We start from the raw sequence: 12,445 nt of genomic DNA on the forward strand, positions 1-12,445 counted from the left end.
GTGTGCAATTTGGGACAGGCGTGGGGGAGCGCGTGCTATTTGGGGCAGGTTTATTAGTTTCTGAGAGATGGGAGAAAGCCGAGGGCTACATAAGTCTCCCCTAATTGGCAGGTGATTATCTTCCACCTCAATGTTGCACAAGGCCAAGGTCTGCCATGTCCAACCCCACCAAGCAGGCAACTGGGGGGTGGGGGGCTTTGAGCTAAGCAGATCAAAGACCAAACCCTAACCCACCCCCATTCCCTCAGAATCTGCTATCAAAGCTTCTACAGAATCCTGAGCAGCTAATATTAACAGACATGCAGAGTGCTGCCTGCCTTTCCTCAGACATGGAAGGGGTTGGACAGCAGGTCAGTGTTCTGAGGCTCAGGGACTCCTTCAATGTTTGAGTGTGAAGGACAGAGAGGAAGTGTGTGAGACACAGGGTGTGTGTGTGTATGTACGTATGTGAGAGAAAGTGCAAGTGTGTGTGGAAGTGAGTGTGAGCACACATGCATGTATGCATGTGTCAGTGGTCACATTTATGCAGTATTCTGCATTTTTCGGAAGAAAAAAACAGAACGTGACATTTAAATCTGTTTCAAGTTGAAAAATGTCTCCTGATTTGCAAAACCTTCAGATTTGTTATACTTCCAGTGTAGTCTTTAAACAGTCTTTTGAGACGTACTGATTCATATGGATGCAAAACATGGTATCTTTCCACCTACACCAACAGCAACAATGTTCATTGATGAGTTGTACTCTTTTTGGGTTCGACTGAGTATGTAAACAAAACACCAATCATAAGAAAGCTGAACATGCTCAAATGTGGGCAACACCTGTACGAGGGTTAGCCAGCTAGCTACCTCATTTCAGAATGCCTGAAGGTAACTAACTTACAGTACAACTTAACCACCAACAGAAAAATGGAGGCACCCACATCGTTGGCATCATGGCAATCTTTGCTAATTCTCAATCTCCTGGATCAAAGTGTAGTATAACATCAGTGACCATCCTTATTCATTGACAAATTGGGTTAAAACTTCTGGGACTGCTCTTAACTACTTTTATTCCCATATTTCAGGGAAGATTATGCATCAAAAAACTGGTATCACGTGGAATTACACAAGGATCTATTCTTAGTCCACACTTTCTTCTTTCTCAGGAAAGCCAGTTCACCCCTTTATGAATTTTTTCTCATTTTATTCAGATAGAGGGAAAGCGAAGAGGATAACAGACAGAGATGGGATAACATCACAGAGAGTGCCATAATGGGGAATAGAACCCCTGAGTACACAGGGCGGCACACAGCTGTAAAATGCAGCCGTGCTCTACAGTTGAGGCCAGTAGTTTACATACACCTAGGCTAAAGACACTCAAACTCAGTTTTTCACAACTCCGCACATTTCATGTTACCATACATTTCTTTTGGCAAGTCAATTTGGGCATCTACTTTGTTCACATCAGAGGTCATTTTAAAACAATCGATTAGAGACAGATTTATTTCAGTTTAATTTACCATATCAGAATTTCAGTGGGTCAAAAGTTTACATACACCAAGTTGACTGTCTCTTTAAACAGTCTGGAAGATTCCATAAATTGATGTAATGACTTTTCAGAAGCTTCTGATTGGCCAATTGTCATAATTAGGAGGAGATAATTGGCACCAGAGGCTGTATTAAAGGGCCTACCTTTAGAACCACTGTCTTTTTGCCCTTGATACCCTGGGAAAATCCAAGCAACGCAGCCAAGACCTCAGAAAAAGAATTGTGGACCTCCACAAGCCCAATTCCTCCATAGGAGCAATTTTCAAACAACTGAAGGTACCACGAACATCAGCACAAACAATTGTATACAAATAGAAAAATCTTGAAGGAGGCACAAATGAACTCTCAGAGCTGAACAAACTTTGGTCCAAAAGGTTCATCTGAACCCCAAGACAACAATAAAGGAACTGCTGAAGGAGTTGGAGGCATCAGGTACCAAAGTATCTATATCCACACCATTAAGAGAATCCTACATCGCCATGGCCTGAAAGGCTGTTGCACAAGAAAGAAGCCCCTATTCCAAGACCGGCATAAAACAGCTAGAAAGAAGTTTGCAGGTGATCACCAGGACGAAGACCTAGCCTTTTGGATGAGTATTCTCTGGTCAGATGAAACAAAAATTGACCTGTTTGGCCATAATGATCCGCACTATGCATGGAGGAAAAAGGGTATGCCTTTTAATCTGAAGAACACCATCCCAACTGTGAAGCATGGGGGTGGCAGCATCATGTTGTGGGGGTGTTCTACTGGAAAAGGGACTGGGGTACTTCAGAAAATAGACAAAAGTTGTAACAAAATGGCTTAAAGACAACAAAGTGAAAGTACTGGACAGGCCATCACAAAGCCCTGACCTGAGAGAAGCTTGTGGAAGGCTACACCAACAGTCTGATTCAAGTTAAGCTATTAAAAGGCAATGCCACCAAATACTAACAAACTGTATGTAAACTTTTGACCCACTGAAAATCTGTTATAGTACATAAAAGCTGAAATAAATCTGTCTCTTAGCTATTATTTTGAAATGACCTCTTATGGAAATAAAGTAGATACTTTAATTGATTTAACACAGGAAATGTATGGTACCATGAAATGTGCGGAGTTGTGAAAAATTCAGTTTGAATGTCTTCAGCTTAGGTGTATGTAAACATTTGGCCTCAATTGTATACACGTTCATTGGATAGTGCTTTTTCAGGCATCACATGGTTGATGAGCAGTAACTTCTAGAAATTAAATTAAGAAAAGACAGACATTCTTTTAAGTAGTTCAAAAACACAGATTATATTATTATTATCCTAATAATAATACCTCATATTTATATAGCGCTTTTCTAGGTACTCAAAGTCGCTTTACATTGGGAAAACAAAAAGAAAGAGAAATAAAACTTTATTAGGCGAAAGAATAAAACAAATTGTGTCTAAAAGTAAAAAGTAAAAACAACACAGGGGGGTGGGGGGTTAGCTGGAAAGCAAACTGTAGACTTGGCAAATTGGCTCTGTACATGAAGTAAGGAATTTAGGGGGATGTTAGACTCTGACCTTAGTTTTACATCTCACATTAGCAATGAGAGCAGAAGTGCCTTATTACATACCAAACACACTGCACAAGTAAAACCCTCGCTGCAAGATTCAAAGTTGGCACATGCTTTTGTTCTCAGCTGCACTAGTTATCATAACTGCTTTTTTCCCCACCGAGTTGCCAAAGGCCACAACGTGCACAAACCACAGGTGCCCCAGTTAAATTAGAACAATAAAGAGAAGCCCGGTCTTACTAACCTTATTTCAAGATTTTCCAAATTGTTTGTTAACGCACTGTATGGTCTAGTGCTTTCACATGCTTCTAAAACGTTAACTAAATGTTTGCATTTGCCAAAAACCTCAAAAGACAGGAAATTAAATTGATCAGCCTTACACTAAAATCAGCCTGCTCTCCATCAAGATACATCAGCACAGAGCGTTGACAAATGCTACAGCTCTGCTGTCTAATGTACTTCAAATAACATGTACTCACCACTGGGTAGATTGCTTAAGATTCAAACCTTCTCTCAAAGAGTCAAATTCATACTCTTAGAGTAGGTGCTTGTACAGTATACTTAAAAATACACTAAGATTTTACACTAAGATTGTTCTATTTGGGACCACATATTTTGCATCACTTTTTATAAATGAGCAATGTCTAATTAGCAGGTTAAGTCAACAATTCATGGATAAACGCAACAAAATTAAACCAGAATGGCACTTGGAGAGATGTCAACATTTGTGCAAGAGAGGGCATAGTCTTGGGCAAAAGGGTGCCCTCACATGTAAATACAGAGTAAAGTTTTTGGTGTCAGAACTGTCGGCTGAGTGTAGGCTATGGAAACAGTTATCTAGGCTGATTCTGACCAACATTCGGCACAGTCACCAGATTCTAAGTTGTAGCCAGTTTGCAGCTCGCTGCACTTGGTTTGTGAAAGTAACAGTTAAAAACAATACTATTTCTGATTAAACATTTGCGTATTTCCTTGTGTTTGATCTATCTTTTCTTCAATAAGCAGAAAGCCAGAGGCAGAAATCATTAATCAGAAGTCAAGGGAACTGTATAGATTGTTTTGTGTGAAAATATAATCTAACCTGCTCATTCCTGGTCAGGGTCACAGGGTAGCTCGAGCCTATCCCATGTATTGGGCAAGAGGCAGAAATAAACCCTGAACACGTTGCCAATCCATTACAGGATATACCTATGGGCAATGTAGATTCTCCAATTAGCCTAAGCTGCATGTCTGGACTGTGGAAGGAAACCGAAGCCCGCGTGGATACAGGGAGAACATGCAAACTCCACACAGAAAGGCCCTGTCCCGCAGTCAAAACCAGGAGAAAAATAAATGTATCATATCCAATTAAAATTTTATGGTCAATTTAAGATATATATATATCTGGTTGGATATCTAGTTTTTAGTTTATCGCCTTTGAGAAAGAGACAGAAAAACATGTTTTAAATGTACAAAAATGGCAAGTTACTCACACATACAAAGCAAAATAAGTCATTAACACTTTCAAGATCTAGGCCTGCCATTAAAAGTACTGATATCAAAATTACACCAATTTACAATTAACAATATTGGCTACCTTAGTTTACACAAATTAAACATGTTGTATTTCAAAGCAATGCTGCTACCCAATGCTTCCTAAATTCTTTCAAGCAACTTGGCCCTGTGTTTTTTCATCTTACTATGTGGTTCATCTTACCAAAGAAGGCAGGCCAGTAAGCACAACTCAGCTAGGGTTGTATTCTATATGGTCTGGTTATATTTTAGCCGGCTAGAAAATGTTCACATTGAAAGCAAATGTAGCCAGTTAACGGAACGTGTAGATGGTATGTCATAATACAGCCTATAGGTTCGGTGAAAGACTGGCTAGATTTGTTGCACAAGGATCCAGAAGTATTATACAGTTGCAAAAGCAATAGTTGAAAAGTAATAGGTAATTATGAGTGAGCAAATAAGCATGTAAAAGAAATGAAAAATCAGCCAGAGTTTCAGGTGGGATTCAATCCTGTGGCTCAGCAGTCCATAGGCCGTGACATTGCCAGTGAGCCATGAACTTACTAGCGGTCTTGACTGGAAATTTTCTTGGGGACAAAGGTATAAGTCCATTTTGCAAGGGTATGTGACAGTTTGCATGGCTGGTGTAGGTAAATGATTGGCTGCTGTAGGTAAATGTTCAATGGGGAGACATTACATTACATTACAGGCATTTAGCAGACGCTCTTATCCAGAGCGACTTACACAACTTTTTACATAGCACTTTACATTGTATCCATTTATACAGCTGGATATATACTGAAGCAATGCAGGTTAAGTACCTTGCTCAAGGGTACAACGGCAGTGTCCTTACCCGGGAATCGAACCTGCGACCTTTCGGTTACAAGCCCAGTTCCTTACCCACTGTGCCACACTCCGTCCTCCATACTGGAGACATACTGTTTGTGGGCTTGCAGCATTAAGATAACGTAAACTTGCAGAAAAAAGAAGAAACTGCAAAATCCCCTAAGTTTGGGGCTTAATTGTGCAGACGTGTGAAGTTGTTTGTGAATTCTGTCTGTTGAAATGGGGTCAGAAGGTACAGAAATTAATGTTTTTAAGGGCTGTGAGCCTGTGGTCAGTGTGGTTATTTCAGTAGAAAACCCAGAAAACTGCCAATCTCTCGATGCTGTATAGGTATGGGTCATACCTCCCGCCAAGGCCTAACTTGGCAGGATGGCATAGCTGCCATCCCAATATGGCAAACCACAAGAATGTTGTTTCCCCTCCACAGACATGACAGGGAATGTCCAATTAAGTCATGATACATGTCAAACCAGGGGCGTCCACAAGTTTGAATATGAAATGAAATACTGAGAACCACATAATGTAGAATAGGTAAAAACTATACATGTCCAGTAGAAAACCTATCCAAATTTGAATAAAATGCTTTTTGTCCATTATAAAGCATATAAATTTGCCCCTTATGATGGTTTAAGATGAAACACTGACATAACATTGAAAAATAATGCAAAACCATTGACACACTTCTGGTATACATACCTAAATGTGTAATCATTCACCCTTGTATGTTTTTCTGCACTCTACAGTATGTAATCAAACGTTACTATTTATGATCACTCCAAGTGAAATGTTATGTTCATGTTTGTTCTGTAATGTAATCTAGCACATATCAGCCCAAAGTACATTTAAATTTGTACTTTTATGCCCAAAGTGACAAATACAGCCCATGGAGATAGTAAAACCGCACATTATGTACAAAAACATTACAATAAAATAATATTCCACCATTAGAATGGGGGAGTGTCCAGTTAACATCTGTTGCAGTGAACATCGGGGGTTGGCTTCTACTGCTGGTATGTGGAGAATCTGAACCTTGCATTTGGGCCTGGTGTTCCCTTGATGTTCGATGTGCACAGGATCTGACATTCTTGGTCTTACAGTTCATCTGGCATTTTAAAATTTTTATCCCTGGTTTATTTGGAATATTGTGCTGTCTGTTTTTTTAATTTTGATCTTGGTTTTCTTAGAACTACTTGGGAGAAACAAGCTGTGGTTTGGTGTTTTCTTTCATTCATTTCTTTAGTGACTAACCTGTCCACATCTGTAACATACATTGTTTAAAATTAGATGTTCAATGCTCATAACATAAATTTCTTCATTTTAATCTGGTTGTGAGTTGTACATTTTGTTAAAGGTTGATCCAACAGGTTGCTCTGACTATCAACAAATTTGGTGATTTAATTTATATTTGGTATCTTTGATAATAATTACCAAATGAAATTGTTAATGCACTTAATGTTAATGTTTGGTATTTAGTGTGCTGAACATTAAACAAGGGTGTCAGTGGTTAAAACCACTGGATTGAGAAAATAAACATATTTTAAACCTCACTTCCCTGACAACCTATACAAATATTTATGAATTTCCTGGTTTCCTGGAGCTTAATTTTATTTTCTGCTTCCTAATTACAGTCAAAAGCTCCTACTTCTCACAGATAATCTACGCTTCTGGAGAACAAACTTCAGTAAGTTTCGTGGGCAATGTAATCTTGATCTGTGCAGTGCAGCCCTATATTGGCCAATGTGAAAGAAAGTGAAGTATTGCCCTCATATATTCTAAAAGTTTACTCTGAACATTGATGTCAATAGACATTAATGAAAAGAGTTTTTTTTTTTTTTTTTTTTTTTTTTAATGGTTATCCTTGACCAATTTGAAAATTTAGGACCTTGGTCACCTGTCAACCTATGTGCAATGTTTCATCCAAATCTGAGCAAAACTGTTAGAACTATGGCTGTTACAGTCAGACAGACACGCATGTAATTGCAATATCCCCTCTTGCATGAGCTTTGCTTTTGTGCAGGTGTAATGAATGTATTATGACACTTTTACCTCATGTTACTAAGACATAAATAAAGACATGGGCACTGCTCTCACTCATTCTGTAAAGTGATTAATCTGCAATTAGCAAACCGTGACAGCTAGTTGACACAGATAGCTTGCTGCTTCATAAAGTCACGTTTAAAGTTAGCTAGCCAGCAAGTCTGGTCATTAGTTCTTATAAGAATATAATAATAAGAACAATATCCGTAAAGAAGGAAAAGAGTAAAGTAACATCTGACATATTTATATATTTACTGATAATTATATTTTAACTACAGCTGCCATTTTGGATACTTTTACCACAGTTAAGAATAATGGAGTCAAACCTATAGTAAGCAGAAACCGCACTTTTTAGTTATTATTGTTTGCCATAATATCACTTTAGCACAGTTTATGTTTAGCACATTAGTTTGTCATGCTTTGATACTTCACAGCTTTAAATAAAAAAATCACAAAAACTACCCTTTTAAACTTCGCAACCACCTGGCCAAGTCAAATAATGTTTGCATTGACGTGGACAGATGATATTAAAAATGCTTTTTAAACTTGAACTGCACCCATATCTAATTTATTAATAGATAAATATTAATAATATCAGTCTGTCTGAAAACAAAAATGGAATTGGTCAGAAGGCAGATTTTCATGAGTTCTGATACACAGATTTCTGAAAGCTCCGTGCGACCTCTGGTGTTTTTGTGGATGTATGCATGCATGCATGCACAAGAAAGTGAGCGTGCGCCTTGTGAGCGTGAGTGTGTATGCTTGTGTGTCTGTGTGTGCACATGCTTACCGCTCCCTGGAACACAGAGTCATAAATGTTTTCAGTGCCGCACTCTGGACATGCAAAGGTGAATCTTTGGCAGTCACGGTAACGCTCCTCATCAGTCAGCTGGGCGGGCGCCCCAAACACGCCCCCCACCTCATCCTCCCGCTGGTGCTGCTGCTGTGCCCGGAACTGGGAGGGGTCCAGACCTAGGGGGCCAGGGGAACAAAGGGGGTTACACCCTAATATCTCTTTGCCAAGCTTTCAACACACACAGACTGATCACCTGACCATGAGACCACCACAGCAACATTAAAGACCTTTCCCTTAGATCCTTACTGACAGGACAGAACTGGGGCCACACAAATCAAATCACATGGGTGCAGAGCCTAGACATACACTCACTAATGAGTGAAGGGAATATCCCATTTTCAATTAACTAAACTACAGCAAAGAAATGTCCATTCACCTATCATGAGTGGCTCTGATTAGCAGTAGCGTATGAAAAATAAATAAACACACAAAAGCCCAGGATACATCCTCCACAATTTGGTTAAGTGGATAAGTGAGTAAACTAGAATAATCTAAATAAATAAATAAATAAACTAATAAATTTAAAAAACACATCTGCCAAGTAAAAGGCTAAAGAGATCAACAGTCACTGTTGGGCCTGTTGGCCAATATCACCATCAGCTGGCACCATCTACAGGCAGGCATGTGCACAGCCTGTTTTGTAGCTTTTGACTACAAAATATGACCTGCATTTTTAACACAAACTAAAAACATCATCCTGGAATTAGAAAAAACATCTAAGATTACACTTAAAGTACTTTCAGTAAATCAGTTCAAATACATTTTGTGAAAGTGAGTGAGTTCTAACGCTGGTTAGTGAAAATTTGGTTAACTGCTAAACCCCATTTAAGATGGAGCACTTGCCACCAAAAGGCGATGACAGAAAAGGGGATACTTAGTGTAGGCGAGAAAGGCATCTATGCACTCCTGCAGGAACACCTGGCCTGCGCCCTTCCACCATTCTGAATTCTAGACTCTTTTAAAGGAGCTTCCGCGTAACCCAGAAACGCAATGCCACAGCAGCGTGCTGAGCCCCCCTCTCCCCACCCTCCACCAATCATACATTTGTTGTGTATGCATGAAACTGTATATTGCAGCAAGATTAGTTATTTTAAAATAAAAGCTTAAGGTTGAAATTTAACCCATGAATGAAATACCTGCATTTTCCACGCACACAAAGCGACTCACCGAGCCAGGTAGCGATGAGCACAGCGTCGATGCCCTCGATGGGATCGCAGATTCTGGACACCACAGGATGAACCTGCTGGGCCAAGTAGTACTGTGTGTCCAGAGACAACCCCCCCTGCTTCTCCAGCTGCTCCGGGGCATAGGCCCGCTGGCTGGGGCTCAGGTTCGAGCCATCCTTAAGGAACATGGAGGGGGTACACAATAACTAATGTGTATGTGAAAATGAAAAATCAGCAATGACACATCAGCTTGACGGAGTTGACGGAACCAGTAACGGTCTATTGGAATGCGTGCACACACACCTCACTCCACCTCATGGGCAACCATTTGGCAAAGGCTCGCTTAACACATGCAACCAAGAGCGCCACTGTTTTTAAAGGCCTGCACTCATGTCCTGTCCTAAAATTTAGTAAATCTCACCTCCTCCTGTGCGCCACGCCTACCTGACAAATAATATAGGAGACTGTGTCCCCCGCTTTGACCCGGTGCCCCCCCTGGGAGTTCATCCACAGAGCCACATGCACATGTGGGAGACTCTTCTTATCGGGGTAGTCCTGAGGATCCTTAGTGAGAGCCTGTACAGACACATAATATACACCTACACAATTGCACAATTATCTCAGACACATACAATCATATGCAGTGTCGACACACATAATATAGACCCAAAAAAAACGCAATAATCTCAGACACATATACAATCACATGCAGTGTACAGACACAAAATATACTTGCACACAATTGCACAATATTCTCAGACACATACAACCACATGCAGTGTACTGACACATAATATACACCCACAGAATTACACACCTACACAATAATCTCAGACACATGTACAATCGCATGAAGAGTGTACAGTCACATAATATACACTCGCACAATTGCATGCACACACTCATATGCGTGCATGTGCACACAATATACACAAATTTATTCACACATAGGGTTGCAAAATTCCAGGAATATTCAAGGATGGAAACTTTCCATGGGAATTAATGGGAATTAACAGGAAATAACAGGAATAAAATGGAAATATAGCCCTATTTCCTCAGGCTGCATTTACCATGTCATATGCAGACAGAAACAAACTTTTTACCATATCATAAGCAGACATAATTGCAAAAATTCTCTGACACCCCCCTCCAAAAAAAAAAGACTTTTCTCTTAACACCTAAAAAAAACCCCCTAAAAACAGTCTTCTGAGTGTTGTTTTAGAATTCTATTTACATAGATAGTTGAAGTGTGAGTTTTTAAAAAAAAGTCAAGAAATGACAGACATGTGGAATAAACATGAACAAAATACATCCCATTTTACTGCGCAAGGGGTCAGTTGACCCCGCGGTTCTAGTGACGAGCAGTATACCGTGAGTAGCGCCAAGTGACATCGGCAGCACACTATGTGACCAAAGACGGAAAGTTTTGAAGAGAAGCTAACCGCTTGTCCAAAATTACCAATATTTATACGATCGCTTCACAGCGATAAAAATATCCTACTTATCAGACGTCGTTAATTTCGTCAACAAAAATATTTGTTATGACCCCTTTCTCCATGATGAAAAAAAAACAAAATAACAATTCAGAACAGGTCTTAGTGTTTAAAGTGAACAACTCATTTATAAAATAAATGTTTTACAATAAAGAATGAATGGAAATAGATTAATTCAATCTCCTCAATTAGCATGCTCAATCAAGCTACATCACATGGTACATCACATGGTAACAGCTAGCTAGCAGAAGGTGTTAACAAGGCATAAACTGTGTACTTTGCATTAGTATAAGTTTGCATGCACAAACTTATACTCTCACCTACTGAATACATGGATTGTCAATCAAGCCAGACTAAGCACTAAATATACCACATGTGGTATTACGCACAGCTATTTTGGAATGTAGCCAGGCAAATGCGCCCCTTCTAGAGCCGTTTGTCCATTCTGGGCTACTGTAGAAACATGGCGGTGCAACATGGCGGCCTCCGTGGAAGAGGACCCGCTCCCTATGTAGATATAAAGAGCTCATTCTAAGGTAACAAAAACACAACAATTATAATTTTCATGGGATTATACACTAATTAAAACATACTTATGAATATTATATTCCATTTCTGCCAAGTCTGTTCCGCTAGATGCCACTAAATTCTACACACTGCACCTTTAAAGGGATGCTGGCAAATTATCAGTACATGTGTGATGGAAGAGTGCGCTGCTGAATGCAGTGCATGGTTACAATTCAATTAAATGGGAATCCTTTTAACCAAAACATGCTATAAGACCTAGTATTGCTTCTTTATGTGTATTCCCCCAAAATAAGGTCACTATTAAAAGGTAAGATTTTTATATTTAAATTGTGCAAAATTCCCGAGCTTAACTTCCCTTACAAAATTTCCAGAAATATTCCGACCCTTTGAAACCCTATTCACACACACAGACAATATGCCCATACACACCCATACAATCACACACATACACAATACACTCAAGCGCATACAATGACATGCACGTATGCATATGCCACAGACAGTATACACATATACACTATATGACCAAAAGTATCTGGACACCCCTTGATCTGGGGCTGTTTTTCATAATCTGGGTTAGGCCCCTTAGATCCAGTGAATGCAAATCTTAATGCTAAAGCATAGAATAACATTCTAGACGATTCTGTTCTTCCCCAACAATTTGGGGAAGGCCTTGTTCTATTCCAGTATGACAATGGCCCCAGGCACACAGTAAGGTCCATGTAGAAATGGTTTTGTCAAGAACGGTGCGGAAGAACTCGACTGGCCTGCACAGAACCCTGACCCCAACCCCATCCTACACCTTTGGGATCAACTGGAAAGCCAACTGCGAGCCAGACCGTGTCACCCAATCAGTGCCTGTCCTCACAAATGGTTTTCTGGCTGAATGGCAAATCACTGCAGGAATGCTCCAACATCTATTGTAAAGCATTCCCAGAAGAGTGGAGGTCGTTATAGTAGCAAAGGGTGGACCAACT

At 39.8% G+C, this 12,445-nt stretch overlaps 1 protein-coding gene across 3 annotated transcripts in view; it reads right to left on the reverse strand.

Moving 5' to 3' along the window:
* Positions 1-12,445, reverse strand: part of pola1 (polymerase (DNA directed), alpha 1) — a 144,758-nt gene that overhangs the window by 50,109 nt on the left and 82,204 nt on the right. For all 3 annotated transcript variants that reach the window (XM_035415335.1, XM_035415336.1, XM_035415334.1), the window contains exons 31-33: positions 9,892-10,023; positions 9,449-9,623; positions 8,216-8,397 (exon numbers count right to left, since the gene is read on the reverse strand). In XM_035415335.1, the coding sequence (XP_035271226.1) occupies positions 8,216-8,397; positions 9,449-9,623; positions 9,892-10,023 (489 nt within the window). The remainder of the gene's footprint in view (positions 1-8,215; positions 8,398-9,448; positions 9,624-9,891; positions 10,024-12,445) is intronic.

The sequence above is a fragment of the Anguilla anguilla genome, chromosome 4, assembly GCF_013347855.1.
Source record: "Anguilla anguilla isolate fAngAng1 chromosome 4, fAngAng1.pri, whole genome shotgun sequence".
NCBI lineage: Eukaryota > Metazoa > Chordata > Actinopteri > Anguilliformes > Anguillidae > Anguilla > Anguilla anguilla.